Here is a 22,670-nt window from a genome sequence, read left to right on the forward strand (position 1 = left end):
AAAAAGGATTTGACAAAATACAGAATGCTTCCTTGATTAAAAAAAAAAATTTAGGACACTAGAAATAGAAGGAAACTTCCTCAACATGATAAAGGGCACATATGAAAGGCCCACAGCTAACATCCTACTTAATGGTAAAAGACTGAAAGTATTCCCTCTAAGACCAGGAACAAGACAAAAATACCCACTGTCACCACCATTATTCAACCTGTACTGGAAAGTTCTTGCCAGAGCAATTAGGCAGAAACAGAAATAAAAGGCATCCAAATTGGAAAGGAAGAAGTAAATCTTTCCCTATTTGCAGATGAAATTATCCTATATACAGAAAATCCTGAAAAATTCACAGCAAAGCTCCTAGAGCTTATAAATGAATTCAGTAAAGTGGTGGGGTTGAAGATTGACACCCAGAAATCAATAGTCTTTCTAAACACAATCAATGATCAATCATAACAAGAAATCAAGAAAAAAATTCCATTCACAATAGCAACTAAAAACATCAAATATCTAGGAAAAAATCTAACCAAGGATGTAAAGGACTTTTACACAGAAAACTACAAAACATTGCTAAAAGAAATTCAAGAAGACCTAAATAAATGGAAGGACATTCCATGTTCTTAAATTGAAAGACTAATATTGTCAAGATATCAATACTACACAAAGCAATTCATAGAGTCAATGCAATCCCAAACAAAATTTCAACAACCTTCTTTGCAGAAATGAATAGCCAATCACATTTATGTGGAAGGGTAGGGGGCCCAAATAGCTAAAGCCATCTTTAAAAAGAGGAATAAAGTTGGAAGACTCACACTTCCCAATCTTGAAACGTTACAAACACACAGTAATTAAAACAGCATGATACTGGTACAAGGATGAACATACAGACCAATGGAATAGTATTTAGAGCTCAGAAATTAACCTTCACATTTATGGTCAGCTGATTTTTGACAAGATGGCAAGGACCACTCAATTGGGAAAGGATAGTCTTTTCAACAAATAGTGCCGGAAAAGCTGGCTGTTCATTTGCAAGAAATAAAAATAAAAGGAGGGCTCTTACTTCACACCACATACAAAATTCAATACAACATGGATCAAACACCTTAATATAAAAGCCAGAACAATCAAACTCCTAAAAGAAAATGTAGGGAAGCATCTTCAGTATTTTGTGTTAGGCAAAGTTTTCTTAAACCTTACAGCCAAAGCACAAGCAACAAATGAAAAAAACAGATAAATGGGATCTCATCAAAATTAAAATTTTTTGTCCTCAAAGGGCTTTACCATGAAAGGAAAATGACAACCTACACAATGAGAGGAAATATTTCAAAACCACAAATCCAATAAAGGTTTAATATCCAGAAATCCTTCAACTTAACAACAAAACACAAACCAATTTAAAAAATGGATAATGGAGCAGATGTAGGTAAAGTGGTTGAGCACCTGCTTCCCATGTACAAGGTCCCAGGTGTGATCCCTGGTACCTCCTAAAAACAAACAAACAAAAATCAACTCCCATGGAGACCGGATGTAGCTCAGTGGTTGAATGCCTGCTTCCCATGTACAGGTCCTGGATTCAATCCCTGGTATCGCCTAAAGAAAAAAAAATGGGGAAAAGAGTTGAACAAACATCTCTCCAAAAAAGATATGCAAATGGCCAGAAAGCACATGAAAAGATTCTCAACACTTTTAGTCATCCAAGAATTGCAAATCAAAACCACAATGAGACACCATTTCATACCCATTAGAATGTCCACTACTAAAAAACAAAGCAAACAAACAAACAAAAAAACAGAAAATAACAAGTCTTGGAGAAGATATGGAGAAATAGAAATATTCATTGCTAGTGGCAATGTGCAACTGCTGTGGAAAACAGTTTGACGATTCTTCAGAAATTTAAGTATAGAACTACCATATAACCTGGCAATCCCCCTACTTAGTATATACCCAAAAGAATTTTGGTATTCAGGTATTTTCAGAGATGTTCATAGTGGCATTTTCACAATTGCCATAAGATGGAAGCAAGCCAAGGGTCCATCAACCAATGAATGAATAAATAAGATGTGGTGTATATATGCAATAGAATATTATTTGGACATAAAAAGGAATGAAGTCCTGAGACATGCAACAGCCGCTTGGATGAACCTTGAAGACCTCATGTTGTGTGAAATAAGCCAGACACAAAAGGTCAAATATTGTATGGTCTCACTGATTTGAAACAATTAGCATAAGCATAGGGTCAGAATCTAGGTTACCATAATTTAAATAATGCATGGGGTTAGGGAGTGGGAAGTTAACGCTTAAAATGGACAAGGTTCCTATTTGGAATGATGGAAATGTATTGGTAATGGATGGTGGTAATGGATGGTAGTGATGATAACACAACATTGTGAATGCAGTTAACAGAACTCAAATATATATCTGAATATGATTAAGAGGAGAAAATGTTAGATTACATATATGGTAAAAGAATTATAAATTTTTTTAATCCTCTGAACTACACTACACAAACCGTGAACCCTAAGTTAAATGATGGACATTAATTAACACTACAATTATAAAAATGTGCTATCATCAACTGTAGTTGCAAGTTGGTGGTGATGGGATGGTGTATGGGAATACTGTATTTGTGCATGATTGTTCTGTAAACCCACAACTTCTCTACTAAAGAAATATACACACACTGGAGAATCCTCCTTTCCTTTTCTTTAGAAGGAAAGAAGATCCTTCCTGGATCTTGGTTCTTAAAGTAAAAGCAATTGCAACTCCACATGACTTAAAGGATGTCGCTACATTGAGTATTTAATATAATATGCTATTTATAAAGATATTTTATGTTGTGTTGCTCAGATATTTTCCTAATATTAATCTCCACATATTGTATAGGAATGCTTATAATTTAATAATATAAATAATTTGCACCATAAATTTGTTTTGATTTTTATACAAACTTCCAAAGCCCTGGAACCCTAAAGCATAAAGCACTACTTGAAAGAGCCAGGTGTGGTGATTTGGATCAGTATGGATCCCAGAAAAACATGTTCTTGAACCTAATCAATCCTTATGGGTGTGAACCCATTATAAGTAGTATTTTATGATGACGCCACTTCAGTTAAGGTATGGCCCACCTCAATCACGATGGGTCCTAATCCTATTCCTTTATAAGGGGAATGAAATTCAGACAAAGAGAGAAAGCCACAAGAAGCAAGAAACTGGACATCAATCAAACCTGGAAGAGAGAGGAGAGGCCTAGAGATGCTGCCATGTGACAAACTAGGGACCAAGGGTTCCCAGCAGCCAGCCCCAGCATGCCACAGTCTTCAGAGGAAGCATCACTTTGATGGTGCCTTAATTTGGACTTTTTCCTAACCTCCAACTGTAAGCATTAAATTCCCATTGTTTGGGAAGTGGATTTGGCCCAACAGATGGGGCGTCTGCCTACCACCTGGGAGGTCCAGGGTTCAAGCCCAGGGCCTCCTGACCCTTGTGGTGAGCTGGCCCACGCACAGTGCTGATGCACGCAGGGAGTGCCGTGCCACACAGGGGGTGTCCCCCGCATGGGGGAGCTCCATGAGCAGGGGGTGCGCCTGGTAGGGAGAGCCATACTGCATGAGAAGGGCGCGGCCTGCCCAGGAGTGGCGCCACGCACATGGACAGCTGACGCAGCAAGATGACACAACAAAAAGAGACACAGATTCTGGGTGCTGCTGACAAGAATCCAAGTGGACACAGAAAAACACAGCGAATGGACACAGAGAGCAGACAACTGAGGATGGGGGGCACGGGGAAGGGGAGAGAAATAAATAAATAATAAATCTTAAAAAAAAAAAAATCCCATTGTTTAAGCCAGTCCATTGCATGGTTTTTGCTTGAGCAGACCAAAAAAATAATTAAAACACCTGATAAAGAAGTAAGAAGACCCAGTAAGGAAGGCTCACTCAAAGAAGCCTGCTGTTATTTCTGAAGTGCAAAAGACATGTTTGACTCTTACTGCACCTTCGAAATACAAGTCAAGGGTAATAGCATTAGCATAGTGAAGCATGGATGAAAGGGAATTGAATAACATGACTTTAAACTTTTAGTAATTAAAAAAAGTAAGCCATCTGGTGTATTTTTCCACTTAGATGTTTGAATAAAGTTGCTGAATTTTGTTATTGTACTTATACAGGGTTTTTTTGTGTGGTGTTTTTTTGTTTTTGTTTTTGTTTTTTGAGATCTCTCAATTACTCAGTGAGGCAATTAGAGTAGATAATATTGTCTCCATGTTATTATGAATTAAATTAACGACAGAGAAACAAAGTGATTTGCCCAAGTTCATAGAGGATACTGAGAGTATGCTGCAAGGCTAGTAATGAGGTTGTATGCCTGGGCTGTGGAACCAAACTGTCAAGGTTAAATCTCAGTTCTACCTTTACTCGTTGTGTGACCTTGGGCAAATTATTTAATGTACCTGTACTTCAGCATTCTTATTTGTAGGCAGAGAAAGTAATAAGATCTATCTCATGGTTTTTTGTGAAGATAAAGAATTAACTGTGGAAATCACTAATTCTGTTATGCAATCACTTGAAGTGATCCCTACTAAACCACTATAACTACGCTACATTCTCAAGAACTTGAGAAATTAAGAAATGCCTGGTATATTTCACTCAGTAGTGAAATAACCAACCCTTTTGGTACTCAGGGTCAGCATTAGAAAATGCAACATTTTCCAAAGTAGGTTCAACACAATACAACATTTCATAAGATATTCCAATGAAAAGGAGTTTGGTGCTGACAGAGTTTGGAAAATATGGTAAAATGCATCCCTCATCTCAGAGAGGCATGACTACACACTGTCATGTTACAGGCTCTCACTAAACCTGCAGTAAACTGCCAGCTTTATTTATTTTTTAAGATTTATTTTATTTATTTATTTCTTCCCCCACCCTCGTTGTTTGTGCTCACTGCCTCCTGTGTCTGTCATGTGCTTATCTTTTTAGGAGGCACCAGTAACCAAACCCAGAACCTCCCATGTGAGAAGGAGGCACCCAATCACTCGAGCCACCTCTGCTCTCTGCTTGTTGTGTCTCTCATTATGTTTCCTCATTGTGTCTCTCATTGCATCATCTCTCCACACCAGCCCACTGTCTTGCTCATCTTCTTTAGGAGGCATGGGACCTCTCATACAGTAGGCAGGCACCCAACTGCTTGAGACACATCTGCTTCCCATGCTAGCTTTATTTTGATTGGCCTGCTGTTCTTCATACTCGTTTGAACATATACCATTTATTTCTTCCCCCCAAACACCTATTATCCAACAGGACTAGTTTCCTACAGAAAATACTGATCTAATAGAAGAATATTTCAGAGAGGACAGTAAGTGCCCATGAGTGAACCAAAGATCCTCCTTTCATATCCTTGTCTTTCAAAGGAAGAAAGTAAAATTTTATTTCCCTATCATATGAATTCTGGTGAAGTGTTTTTTGTTTGTTTGTTTTTTTATTTTTTTGTTTTTGCCTTCTGGGCCTGTGATACTCTTTCAGAAAAGAAAAAATTTTATATAATGATTTTCATGCTTTTGCAAGTAAGGAAATGGAGACATTGAGAGATGATTCCCTAGTCCTGTGCCATTACAGTTTGTACCTCCTTCAGCAATACCCTTCTTGTTCCTCTCTCCTCTCCAGTGACCTAGAGACATGTCAATGTACAGCTAGAATGCCACCTTCCCTTTCAAACTTGCCTTGATTCCCTGCACTGCTCTCCTTCTGAAATCTCATAGCATTGTCACTTTGCCCTTGGTGTAGTTGCAGTTTATGTTCTTAAATCCCACTAGGCTTCCTTCAAGGCAGGGGCTGCCTCCTACCTTTCCATTTTCTATTCCACCCACCACAAGTGGGTGCATAGCACATAGAAAAGTTCGGTAAATTGTTGTTGAGTGAATAAATCACCAAATAATCACTGGATAGAAGAAAGAATCAGCTTCCCCTATCCTACAAAAAGGCAGTTAACCACCTCTGTTCTGATACCAGTACCCTGAAACAAATGATCATCATGAAAATGCTTATCATCCTTCTGAGACCATGCACCCAGGCTAATGTGAGTTCTTTCACCTCTCCACTGGGGGTGTTCAATCAGTATTTTTCTTGACAAAATTAGCTTTGTTCTACCTGAGTTCAGATTTGAATCACTTCTTTCGTACATAAAGAGGTTCGGTTAACAAAACATTTTCCATGTTATGTTTACTTAGCAAGGGATAGCTAAAAAGAAAGGCTATCAGATGTGTGTGTGTATGAGAAATAAAAACAGAAATGGAAGAGGGAGATTGAAAAAGTAAGAAAGGGGAAAGTGAGGGAGAATGCGGAAGAAAATGGGAGTGGGGAGAGCAACTTGGAGGTCTAGTAATGTAAGGTCAGTGATGGAGAGGGTGACAGATTGGTTCCAGTTATAAAGATAAGAAAAGAGAAACTACCAATACTTTGAAACCTCAGTATGAATTTCTCCATCCCTTTCCCTAGAAGAGAATTTAGATGAAAGATCAATAATTAAAAAGGCACTACCTTAGCATTTACACCAATGGAAATCATGGGAGAGTGGTTGGGATGTCTCAATTTGATTGGCATTTTATTCCTGGCTTCACCCCGCCCAGATGTAAAAAGTTTGGGCCTCCTAAGAGCCTGAGAACTGTCTCTGGAAATAAGTTCCAAGGTTGGGCCCAGACTTTACATGTTATGGCAAGAGAGTAATAATCACTTCCACTGCTGTAACTCACTTTAAAATTGCAAAGCATTTTCACTTAACGTATCATTTGATCGACGTAACTACCCCAGAATTTAGGTCATCCAAGTATTCTAATCCCCATTGTACCAGTGTGAAACCTGAGCTGAAAAGGGGAAATGACTGTTCAAAAAACCATAGCCAGGAAAAAGTAAAAGTATAAAACCAATCCCTTCTTAGCCCCTGTATTAGCCAAAGGGGTGTGGACAAAGTACCAGAAATCTGTTGGCTTTTATAAAGGGCATTTATTTGGGGTAAAAGCTTATAGTTACAAGGCCCTAAAGAGTCCAACTCAAAGCTGCTTTCTCACCAAAGTCAGTTGCCAAATGTTGAAGCAAGATGGCGGGCAATCTCTGCCTGGTCTTTCCTTCCTTCTTCCTCTTAAGGGTCCATGGGCCCAGCTTCTTCTGATTTCAGCTATAGGCTGGCATAGGACGTCTCTCAGGGCTTCCTATATCAGTCTGGCATAGGACTCATTTCTTTCCAGGCTTTCTCAGCTGCTCAGCTGCAAATTATCAGACAGATGGCTCCAGGATCAAAACTGACAAAGTTCTCTCTCTCTTCCTTGTGTCTTCTTGAGTGAGTGTCCGTTTATATCAGCCCACCAAGGGGGCAGAGACTCAACCAGAGTCAAGCCCTACTGTCATGAATCTACTGCATTCAAAGGGTATCACATCCAGAGAAATAGATTAGTTTACAAACTGTAATCTCTCTTTTGGGGTTTCATAAATAATCTCAAACCGCCATGCTCCACCCTCTGAATCCCCAAAAGACATTACAATATTCAAAAAAAAAAACTAAATCGGTAACATTGCTAAGTACAAAATCACATGACAATCACTTTATAGAAATACAGTTTTTCTTGGGGCCAAGTTCCCCTCTGGCTGTAGACCTTTGAAACTTACAAAACAAGTTATCTGCTTCCAATATACAGAGGAACAGACATAGGATAAACAACTGCATTATCATAAGGAGAATTTGGCGGGGGAACATGAATCACTGGTCTGCAACAGAAAACCTGCCAGGCATAATCCATTAGATTTTTTTTTTAGATTTATTTTTTTAATTTATTTCTCTCCCCTCCCCCACCCCAGTTGTCTGCTCTCTGTGTCCATTTGCTGTGTGTTCTTCTGTGACGGCTTCTATCCTTATCTGTGGCATTGGGAATCTGTGTTTCTTTTTGTTGCGTCATCTTGTTGTGTCAGCTCTCTGTGTGTGCGGCGCCATTCTTGGGCAGGCTGCACTTTCTTTCTCACTGGGTGGCTCTCCTTTCGGGGTGCACTCCTTGCTCATGGGGCTCCCCTACACAAGGGACACCTCTGTGTGGCGCGGCACTCTTTGTGCGTATCAGCACTGTGCATGGGCCAGCTCCACACTGGTCAAGGAGGCCGGCGGACCTCCCTTGTGGTAGGCGGACGCCCTATCCATTGGGCCAATGAGAGTCATTCTTCAGATGATGGTTTCTTCTCCTCCTTGGGGGCCTATTGGGGACCCACCCTTTCCATATGCCTGCCCAATGGCCATTTTCTTGGTTCTACCCTCATCAAGCATCTGGGTGTCGACCAAGCTCTAGACGTCACCCTCCAAGAACATTGGGATGATGGCCACACCATCTCCCTGTTTTTCTGATAGTGGGCACATTTATTTCCACACAGCAATGTTGTAGATCAGGGATTCTTAACAAGGGGGTCCGTGAGCTTGAATTTAAATTTAAAAAAAAACAATTACAACATTATTCTTGGGGACCTTGTTTGTGTGGGTGTGATATATTTATTAAAAAATACACAGTATAGTGTGGACTTAGTAAGTGTTCTGTGGTTTTCACCTGACTGGCAAAAAGGTCCGTGGAACAAAAAAGGTTAAGAACCGCTGTTGTAGATGAACATTCAGTGAATCCATTGTGTTTTGGGCAGCAGGAACCTCATTGTTCTCTTTAACGCATCCTTGAGCTCTCTGTTCCTCAGGCTGTAGATCAGGGGATTCAGCACTGGGGTTATGAATGTGTAAACCACAGACACTACCTGGCCCCTCTCTGGAGAGTAGCTGGAGCTGGGGCACAAGTAGATGAGGCTTCCACATCCGTACTGGAGGAGAACCACAGTCAGGTGGGAGGAGCAGGTGGAGAAAGCCTTGTGCCTTCCCTCTGCAGAGCGGATCTTCAGGATGGCAGCCACAATGAAGACATACGAGAGGGTGATGAGCAGGAAGGGGATGGTGAGGACAGTGATGCTGACCACAAACAGAGTGACCTCATGGACCTGGGTATCTGCACAAGCCAGTCTCATGACAGGAAGGACATCACAATAGAAGAGGCTGATTTCTTTGCTGCTGCAGAAGGGGAGTCGAAAGATGAGCACAGTCAGTGGTGTGGCCAAAGTAAACCCCAGCACCAGAGACCCCAGGGCCAGTTGGACACACAACTGCCAGCTCATGATGAGGGTGTAATGCAGAGGGTGACAGATGGCCACATACCGATCATAGGCCATGATGGCCAGCAGAATGCAGTCAGTGCTGCCCAAGAAGATGAAGAAGAACATCTGGGTGCCACAGCCAGGCAGGGAGATGAGGGCTCTTTCCATGGACAGGAGGCTGGCCAATGTCAGAGGGGCAATGGTGGAGGAATAACAGATCTCGAGAGCTGCTAAATTAGCAAGGAAGAAGTACATGGGGGTGTGGAGAGAACGGTTGATGCAGATGATAAGGGAAATGGAGACATTGCCACAGATGCTGACCAGGTACATAATCAAGAAGGCCACAAAAATCAGCATCTGCACCTCAGGGAGTTTGGAGAAAGGGTGGAAGTGGAAGATAGTCATCCCAGTTAGGTTGGATTCCTCCATGTATTCAATGCATCAGGTCTGCTAATGGCAGAAGTGCTACCCGTGAAGACAGATAAATGTCAGGACGCAGGCACTGGCTGATGAACGACCCACCCAGCTCTGGACTCACACTGCCTTGACCTCCTCAACTCCAACTATCTTTATCCCCAGGCTAAATTTAGCAACTCGCTTCCTGCAAGAAATTTGTGGTTGTGTAACCCAGAAATAGTTCACCACTAAAATATTAAACCTCATTATCCCATTTCCAGATGACAAACCCCTCTACTCCTGTACTCTCAATCTTGAACCCTTGCATGGTTGCACAGCATCTGGAGTTAAACCGTTCCAGTTCCAATCCCTGACCTGCTAATTACCAGCAGTAGGGCCACAGGAAAACAGCTAGAAACTTTCTGCCTCAATTTCTTCATCTATAAAATCAGGATAACAATAGGATGCAACTCCTAAGATTGTTGTTAGAAGTAAATTTGTTTGGCCCCACGCAAGTTCTCCATAAATGTTAGCAAAAACCAATACTAAATTCTTTTTCCATGTCTTCAGGACCATCTTGAGGCCTCCAGTTCCCCTTGAATAAACATCCTTTGGGCTAAATATCCTTCAGGCTTTAATCCCTACCCCATCTGACCAAAATCTATTGTCCATCTCTTCAATTCATCTTTTGCTAATATTGTCACAAAGCTTGACTCCTTGTCCTTTTATCAATCCTGTTACTTTCTGTAATATCTACCATCTCTCTTTCTAGCTGAACAAGGCTAAAAATGTTTCACAAAACTCTGCTGACTGCTCCACAACAGAGTTAGCATGGCACCATAAACCCTAACACTGCCCCTAATCCCCTGAGGCCCTAATCAGCTTCTCTTTTTATTCCCCAAGACTATTGCAAATTTCCCTCACTCCTTAAATTCTCCCCTCAGCTACCTACTCCCACACTCACAGCTAATGATCTGGCCTCTGATTTCTTTTTTTTTTTTTAATTATATCTGAATCCACCTAGAGGTAACATCATCTTTCTCACTAGCTCTGGATCTATAACATTCTCTAACAAACCACATATCTTTAATGCCTTCCATATGCCTCCAGAGAAGTATCCCATCTCCTCTGCAAGTCTAATTGCTTTTGTCTTCAGCCCCTCCTGCTACCTGTGGGATCTTCCTCCACCAATTATTCCCTTTCCAATTTCTCCTCCTCTAGAGCAGTGTTATCTCTCACGGTAAAAAACAACTTTCCCCAAGTTTATGTCATCCTCTGAAGCCTCCCGATTTGTCTCCCATCCATTACAACCATTCCTATTCTTTCTTTAACACAGGCAGTCTAGTTTCCTGTACTCCCTGAGACTGCTATATACTCACGGTCACCAATGACTTCCAAATTGTTGAACCTAGTGGATCCTTTTGACTTCATCTCTGTTACATCTGAGGCTGTTGGCTGCTTTGTTTTCATTAAAAGTCCTCACCTATGGCCTCTGTGGTATTATTCTATCCCAGTTCCCTTTCTAACACTCTAGGCATGCCATGTCCATCACTTTCAGACATGGTTCTTCCTCTCAGTGATTCTCAATGGGAGGTTTTGCTGATTATTCTCCATCTGTCCCCTAGATCCTCTGATCTGCCCACTGGGAAGCTGAACTCCAAGGACTGCATCAGCCTGGCTCCCTCCTCCCCTGGCTTCTGGGTGGGTTTGCTCAATGAGAGACACAGGCAGGAGAATGGAAAACTGCCTTAAAGAGAGGTAGGCTATTTATCACACCACCCCCATACAACATATCCTCCTCTTTCCTTCTCCCCTGTCATGGTTCCATGACCACAGCTCTGATTAGGGGGCCTGTCTCCCATGGTTGCAGTTCTTGCCTGGCTCCAGGAACACTGTTCCCTCACATGGTCCTCTCAGTCCCAAGAGTAGAAACAGCTTCCCAGCATTATTAGCTCTTGAGTGTCTCATCATCTCTCACAGGTTCCCTTAATCATGCCCTCATCTTGACATTAAATAGTCCTGACATTAAATTCTGAGTCCTGTCTACAGTGACTGACATAATGAAGGTTTTAATAAATGATGGTTTGCATGGTACATAAAGGGGAAAAATCTTACATTTTAATTTGTTTTAGAATCTCTTTATCTATGGTCAGTACAAAGAAGTTTAGGTCAAGTTTCTTGTTTATTTTCTTCTGAACTACTGGAACTGGGGATTGAAACCAGGTCCACATATGTGAGAAGCTGGCGCTCAACCACTGAGCCACATTGGCTCCCCTAACTTGGTTTTTCATTTGTTTTGCTTGTTCTTTTTTGCTGTTGTTTTGTTTTGGGGAGGCACTGGGAACCAAATCCAGGACCTCCCATGTGGTAAGGAGGCACTCAACTACTTGAGCCACATCTGCTCCCCCCAAGTTTCTATATTATCCAAAACTACATACCCAGCTATAAATAGCATACCCTATCCCCTGTAGAAGCAGGAACCTATTTCCAATGACTGAGCACTTCACATGCCACAGTAAGCAAGGAGGGGTGACAAACTTTGCAGTTTGCATGCTGAGATAAACGAGAACAAACAGGATGACCCTGACTGGTTTGGGGCCCCCAAAAGACCATGCTATGGCTTATTTTTGCTATACTGATATGTGAAAATATATCATAGCCTTTGTGAATATGATAATCAGGTAAGAAAACTGTGTTTTCCTTTATAAACAGAATAATACAAACTGACTATTCTTGCTGATTTTTCAGTTTTTCCTTTAAGTACTTGTGTTGTTTTTTAGTCTCTGCCAAGGCTGTCTTTTAAGGAATTACTCCTTGCATGTTCTGAAGTTGTTTTTCTTTCCTTCCCTAAATAATTCTGCCTCTGCTTTTTCATGAGAGTCCCTTTGGTTTTTGGCACAGTGTGATGTGGAACAGGAGGGTTGAAGTATTTGCCTGGCATCATGGCAGGCAAATTTCCATCTGGAAGTTTCTAAGACAGTATTTTTTCTTGAAAGTTTGATTTCCTTTCTGGGAGGAGCATCAGGAACAACACACCTGCCTACCTTCCTCTCTGTGCAGGGTTTGTGAAAAGCCCAGCCCACCCTCTACCAACCATTTGATCTCCATGAATTAAAAACGAAGGGGGAAAGTCAGACACAAGGTTGTCTATAACCAGGCAACTTATCACAATTTTAACAATGCATTTATTTCTGTGTCATTCGTTTATATCCATCCTATCCATGGACTCTAAGGTCCATGAGGGCAGGTACTGATTGACTTCTGTTCTTCACTAATGCCCAGGACCTAGAGCAGGACTCTGCACTCCACAATTATGTATTGATATAAGCATTGGCACTTTATAGAGGCTCTATCAGTGCTAGTAACAGACATTCAGTGCTCTTAAAATAGAAATGATAATCTGCATTTCAGTCCTCTAATATTAAAAAGGCATGCCGTCTCTGGAAATAAAATCAGTAACTTTAGGTGAGAGCTTTAAGAACTCAAGGCCATTCCACTAGTAATTCTGGATCAAGGAATGTATCCTAAGAAAATAGTTTGGAACACAGAACTAAGGCCATAAAGATGTGTGCTTTATTATTTGATTTAAAATAAAATGGGAACAACCATTCCAATAATTTGAGGTATATTCATATGTTGAACTATGATATCATCATTAAAATTGATGTAATTAAGATATTCAATGAAACGAGAAGGTGCTTATTTAAATGAAAAAAGAAAAGATGCAAAATGGTGTGCATAGCATGACATTAGCTATGTTACCAAGTTAAAATGGAAGCAAACTCTTTTGAGTGTCTGAGAGAAATGGGTGGTTTTTATTTTCTTCATGCTTTTCTCTATTTTTCAAATTTTCTGTAAAGAACATGTTTGTTTTTTAAGTTATAAAAATGGCATTCATATTTAAAATGCCCATCTTAGAGTCAAGGACACTGAAGTTACGTAATACACCCCAGTTGTACAATCAGTAATTGTCGAGGCTAGGATAGGCAGATGGATAAGCCATAAAACCTGTGCTCTTGCCAATGATGCAGTCTAAGATTGTGATAAATCTAGGTATTCATTTATGCTTTTGTTTGTTCATTTTCAGACATATCACAATCTTGACTTGGTCTGAGCTTGCTGTCATGTACTTGCTCACCCTTCTGTCCATACTTCATTCCTTTTTTCTTTCCTTCCTCCCCTTCTTGCTTTCTCTCACCCCTACTTAAGGAAACCCTTTAGATTTAGTTCATCATTCCAGTCCACTGAGATCTTATTGAGAATTCCAATTATTTGTTCCAACAAATAACCAATTTCTCCCCACTGTCATCCTCATATTTAATGAGCATGTTTCCCAGAGCTATGTCTGTGTGTTGGGCCACAGCTCCAGAAATGTGACTCAAACCCTCAGCATTCCACCAGATTTTATTTATATCATTAAATTTCAGTTTTCAAATAAGTTTCAAACTAAGAAATGACTGTGGAATATCTCTGGAACACTTAAAGACTATAGTAAATGTCAATGCAATAAACAATCATGTTATTTATATAATGGATGTTCAACATTCCTTAGGTAAAACTTCAGGTGACCTCTCAATGCCCTCTCCCTTGCCAGACACACACATTTCTAATAATGAGCACATTATACATCATTCTTCTGGACAATGACAGCTACATAATTCACTGTAATTCCCTTTTAGCTTATTTTCTAGGAAGCCCAAAACAAAGTTTTGTATTCAAATGCCATTGTATTCCTCAGACCTACAAACCTTTTTCTATTTATCTTTTTTACTTTTATCCAAAGCTTTTTAAAAAAAATTTCATAATAGCTAGTGTTTTATTTTCAGGTCTATATTTTAGGAGAATTCAAGGCATAATAAATATTTTATAAAAGGAAAATTATTCTTGCCTTTTGTGTCTTCATCCGAGGCATTGATGAGTGAATGAGAAATAGCGCCACTTTCCAGTCACAAGCTTCCTTCTCCTCAGGGATAAAAGTAATACTACCATAAGATTTAGTTGTTACCAGATGTTTTCTTTCACTGTTGTTTCTTCTCTCTTTATTTCTACTCAATCCCTTGGTACTTGAAGGTCAGATTGGTAAACTCTGGGTCTCCTTTACCCATGAAATATAGCAACATGGCTCCAGTAATTTTTCACCTTTTTGGATATGTATTTTTTGTAGTACAAATACTGCCTACAAGAACTTGGTCTACACAGCAGAGTGAGCCCCTCCTTTCAACAAAGACCTTTACTCATCCTTTACCTTTCTTCCTCACAGGCTGAAGTTAATAGAGCTGTTCATGATTCATTTGTTGACAAGTATTTATTGAGTAGCTACTGACTATTAGGAAGTGGATGTGTAACTCAGAACTAAGATTACACAGCAAGCCACATATTCTTCCTGCAAGGTAGTGTATACAGCTTGTATCCCTATTCTCAGGCAACCTAGGAAATTGGTTATATTTCTAGAGAGACACAGACTTGCCTTTATTCTCTTATCCTCAGCAGTTTGAAAGCTGAGAGTGGCTGTTTTAAAGACTTGCATGGCTACTATTGTTGGTATAAATAGTGTCAATTCCTTAGCTCCAGGATGTTAAATTAATGTTCCAATTCATTTGTAATCCACACCACTAAGCTGTTCTGGTGGTTAGGATGTCTCAAGTTCAGTAGAATCCATTGGTCCATTCCTACTGGTCTAGACCATGAGCAGCTCAATCAGCCTAGTCTTTCCTCTACCATCCTTACCTTCTGCCTAGAGAAGACAGCAACCACATCCTTCCCCGAGTATGAATGAAATGCAAGGTGGAAGCCTCTTTTCATAGGAGGCTTAATCTTGGAGAAACCACCCATCACTGAGGGAAGCACACATCTAAATACTTGTTACTCTTTCTGTGCTACTGCTTCTTAAGGGAAGATTATGGGACTTTGGGACTTGTAGAGAAGGAATTCTAAGTTTCCTCTCAACTCTCGTTCCTTGTAATCTCATTTCTAGGGAATTCCCTGCATGTTTTGATTCAATACAGCCCCAAGAGGCTAACCTAGCTTTCAACTTGACCATCCCCAATAGGTCAATAATTGAATACAAACAGGAATTATTTGGAGATGTGATATTCTGAATAGGTTTAATTGTTAGAAGACTTTTCTCTATTTTAGGTACTGCTTAAATTTGGATTCTCAGTGTTGAGGTAGTTTGAAAAGATAGACAGTTTTAATGAAGCCAAATAGAAGTTAATTCATGCAACCTAATCAAATTCTAGGAATCCTTCAAACTTTAGTTACAGTTCACCTGCTAAATTAAGCCTATTCTGATAAATACAACTTCTCCTACCCTCCTCCAACCAGCAGAATCATCCCTTGCCCCTGCTTCATGATGTTGTGTCTACTTTGATTATAACACTTATCATTTGATGTTGTGATTGCTATATTACTTTGCACACTCCTCAACTTGGTATCGCATCACATACTATAGTGCTAAACACCTACTAGATTCCCAATATTCATTGATTGTAGTATATTATACTGTTGAGCATTCCTTTATTTATTCACTCACCAAATACAGTTCAAGACCTTACAAAGTTTCTATAAATGAAGTGTTCCATAAAAGCTGCTGCTGTTGATCGAAATCAGAGCTGATATACAATGTAGAAAAACAAAATTTACCCAAAATTAGTTATCCAAGAACAATCTTAATTATTTCTTTCATGATTATTTTATCTGAGTTACCAATATTCTTATTTAACATTTAATTTACTCTAATTCAATTCACATTTTTGTAATATAACAATGTTTATTGTTCTATAACATTTTTTTCTATTTCATTTTTAAAGAGATACAGAAAAACCTTTTAAATGATCATTCATAAATCACTTAAAACTTGCAATTCAAATATCTGTAGCCAACAGGTTGTGTGTGTGTGTATGTAGAAAGGAGAGAGACAACAAATTTATTATAATAAATCTTTTTCAATAGCACAGTTCTGATATATTTTGCTATTAGAAGTTGGCATACACACTGTTACAGATTGAATTGTGTAAACCAAATGATAGATTTATATCCTAATCCACAGTCTCCTGAATTTATCCTATTTGTAAACAGGATCTTTGAAGATATTATTAGTTAAGCAAAGACCAGACTGGATTAAAGTAGGCCCATATCCAATATGACTGGTATCCCTTTTTTAAAATTTGAGTAGTTGTGAGTTAACAAAACAATCATGCATATCGTACAGGATTCACATACATTACACCATCACCAAACTTTACATTATTGTGAAATATTTGTTACAAATGATGAAAGAACATCATCATACTATTACTGCTATCAATAGTCTATAGCTTATATTTGGTGAGTTTTTTCCACAAACCATCTGATTATTAATACCATGTATTAATATTTTATCTTTGTTATAGTTCATGAAAGAACATTCTCATATTTATATTGTTAACCATAGCCCATCATTCACTTCAGCATTCACTATGTTATTTGGTCCCCTGCTTTGTTCAATCCATGCAATGTGGACACTCAGTGGCTCTCAGTTTCACCATGGGTTTGTGCTGTCATCAGCCCAGTTCATTTCAGAACATTTTCATTAAACCAAAAGGAGAAATCCCATACCCTCTTATATCACCCCATCATTGACCCTTCGCAATGATATAGTACCTTCTACATTGTTGTTACCATATTATAATATTACTGTTAGCTATAGACTGTGTTAAATTAGTTGTACTTTTCCATGTATCTCCTTTTTTTTTTCTCATTGTCTGTTTTTACTTTAAGAGGCACCAGGAACTGAACCTGGGACCTCCCATGGGGGAGACAGGCACTCAACTGCTTGAGCCACATCCACTCCCTGCTTGTGTTTTTTTTTTTCTCATTGTCTGCTCATTGTTCATTGTCTTGTTCACTGTTTTTGCTCATTGTCTGTTGGTTGTTGCTTAATCATTGTCTGATCATTGTTTTTGCTTGATGTCTGCTCATTGTCTGCTCACTGTTTGTTTGTCTTCTTTAGGAGGCACCAGAAACTGAACACAGGACCTCCCATGTAGGAGGCGGGTGCTCAGCTACTCAAGCTACATCAAGCTACATCAACTTCCCTCTCCATATTCCTAATAGAGGAACGTTCTTGTATTTGTACTATTAACCACAATTATCTTTAACCACCCAAAGCACTGTTATACAGTCCCTAGATTATCCTCTAGCTTTCTTTCAATTGACAGGAACTTCCATAGACTATCCTTTTCAGTCACAATCACATTTATAAATTAGCAGTGTTGACTATACATACTAAAATGTGTTACCATCAATTCTATCCATTTCCCCACATTTAAAATTCCCCTTATTAAACATTCAACATACGTTCAGGATCAGCTCCCCTTTTCAACCTACATTCTTTCTCCTAGTAACTGATATTCTATAGTTTAACTCCATGAGTTTACTCATCATATTTAGTTCATACTGAGACCATACAATTACAATATTTGTCCTTTTGTGTCTGGCTAATTTCACTCAACATAATGTCCTCAAGGGTCATCCATGTTATCTTATGCATCCCAAGTTCATTTCCTCTTATAGCTGAATAGAATTCCATTGTGTATATATACCACATTTTGTTTAACCATTCTTGGTTGATAGACCCTTGGGTTGTTTCCATCTTTTAGCAAATGTGAATAATGCCACAATGAACACTGGTGTGCAAATGTCAGTTTGCATCCTTGCTTTCAGTTTTTCTGAATGTATTCCTAGCAGTGGGATTGCCAGATCATATGGCAGTTCCACATTTAGCTTCCTAAGGAACAGTCAAACTGTCTTCCACAGGGGCTGCACCATTTTACAGTCCTTCCAAAAGTGAAGGAGTGTTCCTATTTCTCCACACCCTCTCCAGCACCTGTAGTTTTCTGTGTGTGTTTTTTAAATAACAACCATTCTGTAAGGCATGAAATGATGTCTCATTGTAGTTTTGATTTGCATTTCCCTAATAGTTAGTGATGTTGAGGATTTTTTCATGTGCTTTTGGGCCATTTTTATTTCTTCAAGTCTTTTGCCCACTTTTTAACTGAATTGCTTATTTTATCATTGAGTTGTGTGACCTCTTTATATAACAAGGAGATCAAACCCTTATCAGATATGTGGTTTTGAAAAATGTTCTCCCAATGAGTAGGCTGCTTTTTACCTTCTTAACAAAGTTGTTTGAAGCACGAAAGTGTTTAATTTTGAGAAGGCCCCACTTATCTGTCATTTCCTTTCATTGTTCATTGTTCATGCTTTAGTTGTAATGTTTAAGAAACCACCACCTACCACAAGATCTTGAACTTATTTCCCTACATTTTCTTCTAGGAGTCTTCTGGTTCTAGCTTTTATATTTAGGCCCATGATCCATTTTGAGTTAATTTTTATACAAGGTGTAAGATAGAGGTCCTCTTTCTTTCTGTTAGCTGTGGATATCCAGTCCACCCACCACCATTTGAATGGTAGTGAATAGACTGTTCTGACCCAGCTGGGTGGGTTTCATAGTTTGTCAAAAATCACTTGACTGTGTATGTAAGGGTCTGTGCTGAATTCTCAATTTGGTTCCATTGATCAATATGTCTATCTTTATGCCAATACCATGCTGTTTTTACTACTGTAGCTAAGTTATATGCTTTAAAGTCAGGAAGTGAGAGTCCTCCAACTTCATTCTTTTTTTTTTAGAATCTGGTTGTGTCACTGTCTTTTTGGTACATTGTATCGCTGCAGGGGGCTTTGCTCCTATCCACACTACACAGGGACCTTGTGCCTCTCTGCACCAGTCTGAAATGGCTTTTTTCTTTTTTTTACCAGGAGGTCCCGGGGATCAGGCCTGAGTCCTCCACATGGTAAATAGGAGCTCAATTGCTTGAGCCACAGCCATTTCCCTTCATTCTTCTTTTTAAGGACAGTTTTGGATATTCAGAGCCCCTTACCCTTACAAATAAATTTAAAATTGACTTTTATTATCAAGAAATAAATTTGGAATTTTAATTCCAAAATAAAGTTGGAATTTTTATTGGACTTGCATTGAATCTGTAAACCATTTAGAAAGAAATGACATCTTAACAATATTTACTCTTCCAATCCTTATACACTGAAATGTCTTCTATTTACTTAGGTCTTCTTTCATTTCTTTTAGCATCATTTTGTAATTTTGTGGATAAAGGTCCTTTGTGTCTTGGTTAAGTTTATCCTTAACTATTTTATTCTTTTAGTCACTATTGTAAATGGAATTTTTTTTCTGACTTCCTCTTCAGATGACTCATTAGTAGTATATAGAAACGCTACTGATTTTGCATATTAATCTTATCTTCTACCACTTTTCTGAACTTATCTATTAGTTCTAGTAGCTTTGTTGTTGATTTTTCAGGAATTGCTAGGTATAAGATCATATTATCAGTGAATAGTGAAAATTTTACCTCTTCCTTTCCTATTTGAGTGCATTTTATTTCTTTTTTCTTGTCTAATTGCTCTAGCTAGAACTACTAACACAATGTTAAATAATAATGGTGACAGTGGGCACCCTTGTCTTGTTCCTGATCTTAGAGGAAAAGCTTTCAGCCTCAACTCATTGAATACAATGTTGGCTGTGGGATTTTCATATATGTCCTTTATTGTGTTCAGGAACTTTCCTTCCATACCTATTTTTTTTAGTATTTTTTATCAAGGAATGATGTGGATTTTGTCAAATGCCTTTTCTGCATCAATCAAGATGACCATGTGGGTTTTTTCCCCTTCAATTTGTTAGCGTGTTATATTAGTTAATTGATTGTCTTATGTTGAACCTCGCCTACATACCAGGAATAAAACACACTTGATTGTAATGTATAATTGTTTTTATGTGCTGTTGGATTCTATTTGTAAGTATTTTGTTGAAAATGTTTGCATCTATGTTTATTAGAGAGATTGGTCTGTAATTTTCTCCTCTTGTGTTTTCTTTATCTGACTGTGGTATTAAGGTGATGTTGGCTTCATTAAATGTGTTGGATAATTTTTCCTCCTTTCCAATTTTTGGAAGAGTTTAAACAGGATTGGTATTTTTCTCGAAATTTTTGGTAGAATTCATCTGTGAAGCCATCTGGTCTTGGTCTTTTCTTTGTTGGAAGATTTTCTTTTTGTGTGTGTGTGTTTTGTTTATTTTTGTTGTTGTTGTTGAAAGATTTTTGATGACTGATTCAATCTCATTGCTTGTGATTGGTTTGTTGAGTTCCCTTATTTCTTGTAGAGTCAATGGAGTTTGTCCATTTCATCTATGTTGTCAAATTTTCAGCATAGAGTTTCTCATAATATCCTCTTAAGATTTCTATGAGGCCATTCATAATGTCTCCCATTTTTCATTTCTGATTTTATTTATTTACATCATCTTTTTTTCTCTGTTAGTCTTACTAAGGATTTGTTGATTATTGATTTTCTCAAAGAAACAACTTTTGGTTGTTGATTTTCTCTATTGTTTGTTGTTGTTGTACTCAACTTCATTTATTTCTGTTCTAATCTTTGTTATTTCTTTCTTTTGCTTGCTTTTGATTGGTTTGCTGTTCTTTTTCTAGTTTCTCCAGTTTTTCAGTTTGTTCTTTGATTTTAGCTCTTTCTTCTTTTTAAATATAGATATTTAGGTCTATGATTTCCCTCTCAACACTGCCTTCACTGTATCCCATATGTTTGGATATGCTGTGTTCTCGTTTTCATTTGTCTCAAGATATCTACTAATTTGTCTTGCAATTTCTTCTTTGACCACTGATTGTTTAAGAGTGTGTTGTTAGCCACCATATATTTGCAAGTTTTCCCCTTTCCCACTTACTATTGATTTCCAGCTTCATTCCTTTATGATCAGAGAAGGTACTTTGTATAATTTCAATCTTCTTAAATTTATTGAGAACTCTGTTATAGCCCAACATGTGGTCTATCCTGGAGAAAGATCCATGAGCTCTTGAGAAGAATGTATAGCCTGCTGATTTATGATGCAGTGTTCTGTATATGTCTGTCAGGTCCAGCTAATTTATCATATTTTTCAAGTGTTGTTTCCTTGTTGCTCTTCTGTCTAGTTTTTCTATCTATTGATGTGAGTTGCATGTTGAAGTCTCCAACTATTATTGAGAGATGTCTGTTTCTCCTGTCAGTTTTGCCAGAAATTGCCTCATGTGTTTTGGGGTGCCTTGGTTTAGTGCATGTATATGTATGACTGTGACTCCTTCCTGGTGGATTTTCACTTTTATTAATATATAATGTCCTTCTGCATCTCTCATCACTTTCTTATATGTACTTTTTTTTTCTTTTACTGTTTTACATAAACTAGCACAAAAGTGTTTTCTGGGCCTAACTATATCAAGAAACTTAAGTCCTGTGCGACCAAACAAACTTAAGAGTTCATACTACATCTAATTGCATTGAGCCCTGCAATCTAAATAAATACACTTTCTTATATTTAAAGTCTGTTTTGTCTGATACCAGCAGAGCTGCTCCTACTCTCTTTTGGTTACTCTTTGTGTGAAATACATTTTTCCAACCTTTCACTTTCAGTTTATTTGTGTCCTTGGGACTAAGGATCTGCATATGGATGGCTGTCTGCATATGGATGGGTCAGGTTTTCTTATCCATTTAGTCAGCCTATGTCTTTTGATTAGGGAGTTTAATCCATTAACATTTAATGTTATTACTATAAGGATATTATTTATTTTAACCATTTTATCCTTTGGCTTTCATATGTCATATCTCATTTTTGTCCATCTTTTTACAACTTTTGTTATCCTTCCTGATAGTCTTCACTTTTACACTCTCCTCCAGGCCTCTCTTTCTTGTCTTGTCTTGTCTTGTCTTGTCTTTTCTGGCTGCAGAACCCCCTTCAGTGTTTCCTGTAGTGCTGGATTCTTGTTTATAAACTCCCCTAGTTTCTGTTTATCTGTAACTATTTTAAGTTCACCATCATATTTAAAGGGCAGTTTTACTATCTCCTTCTGGAACTCCTATAACATGTATGTTTCTGCACTTCATGTCATCATTCAACATTCTGAATACCTGCTTAATTTTATCCATTCTTTCTCTCTCTGTTCTTTCTCCTCAATTTCAGCTGTTCTTTCCTCTATGTCACTAATTCTTTCTTCCATGATTTCAAATCTGGTGTGTTGGAAACTGAGG

The 22,670-nt window shown here is 38.5% G+C and overlaps 1 protein-coding gene and 1 long non-coding RNA gene across 4 annotated transcripts in view; one reads left to right on the forward strand and one right to left on the reverse strand.

Annotated features, from left to right (window-relative positions):
• Window positions 1-22,670, forward strand: part of LOC101421690 (uncharacterized) — a 59,264-nt gene that overhangs the window by 23,074 nt on the left and 13,520 nt on the right. The gene's annotated exons all lie outside the window — the stretch shown is intronic.
• Window positions 8,631-9,671, reverse strand: LOC101427298 (olfactory receptor 10V1-like). Its single transcript, XM_012519444.4, has one exon. The coding sequence runs from the start codon at window positions 9,582-9,584 to the stop codon at window positions 8,631-8,633; it is 954 nt and encodes a 317-aa protein (XP_012374898.3). The 5' UTR covers window positions 9,585-9,671.

Source organism: Dasypus novemcinctus, chromosome 10 (assembly GCF_030445035.2).
Source record: "Dasypus novemcinctus isolate mDasNov1 chromosome 10, mDasNov1.1.hap2, whole genome shotgun sequence".
Taxonomy (NCBI): Eukaryota; Metazoa; Chordata; class Mammalia; order Cingulata; family Dasypodidae; genus Dasypus; species Dasypus novemcinctus.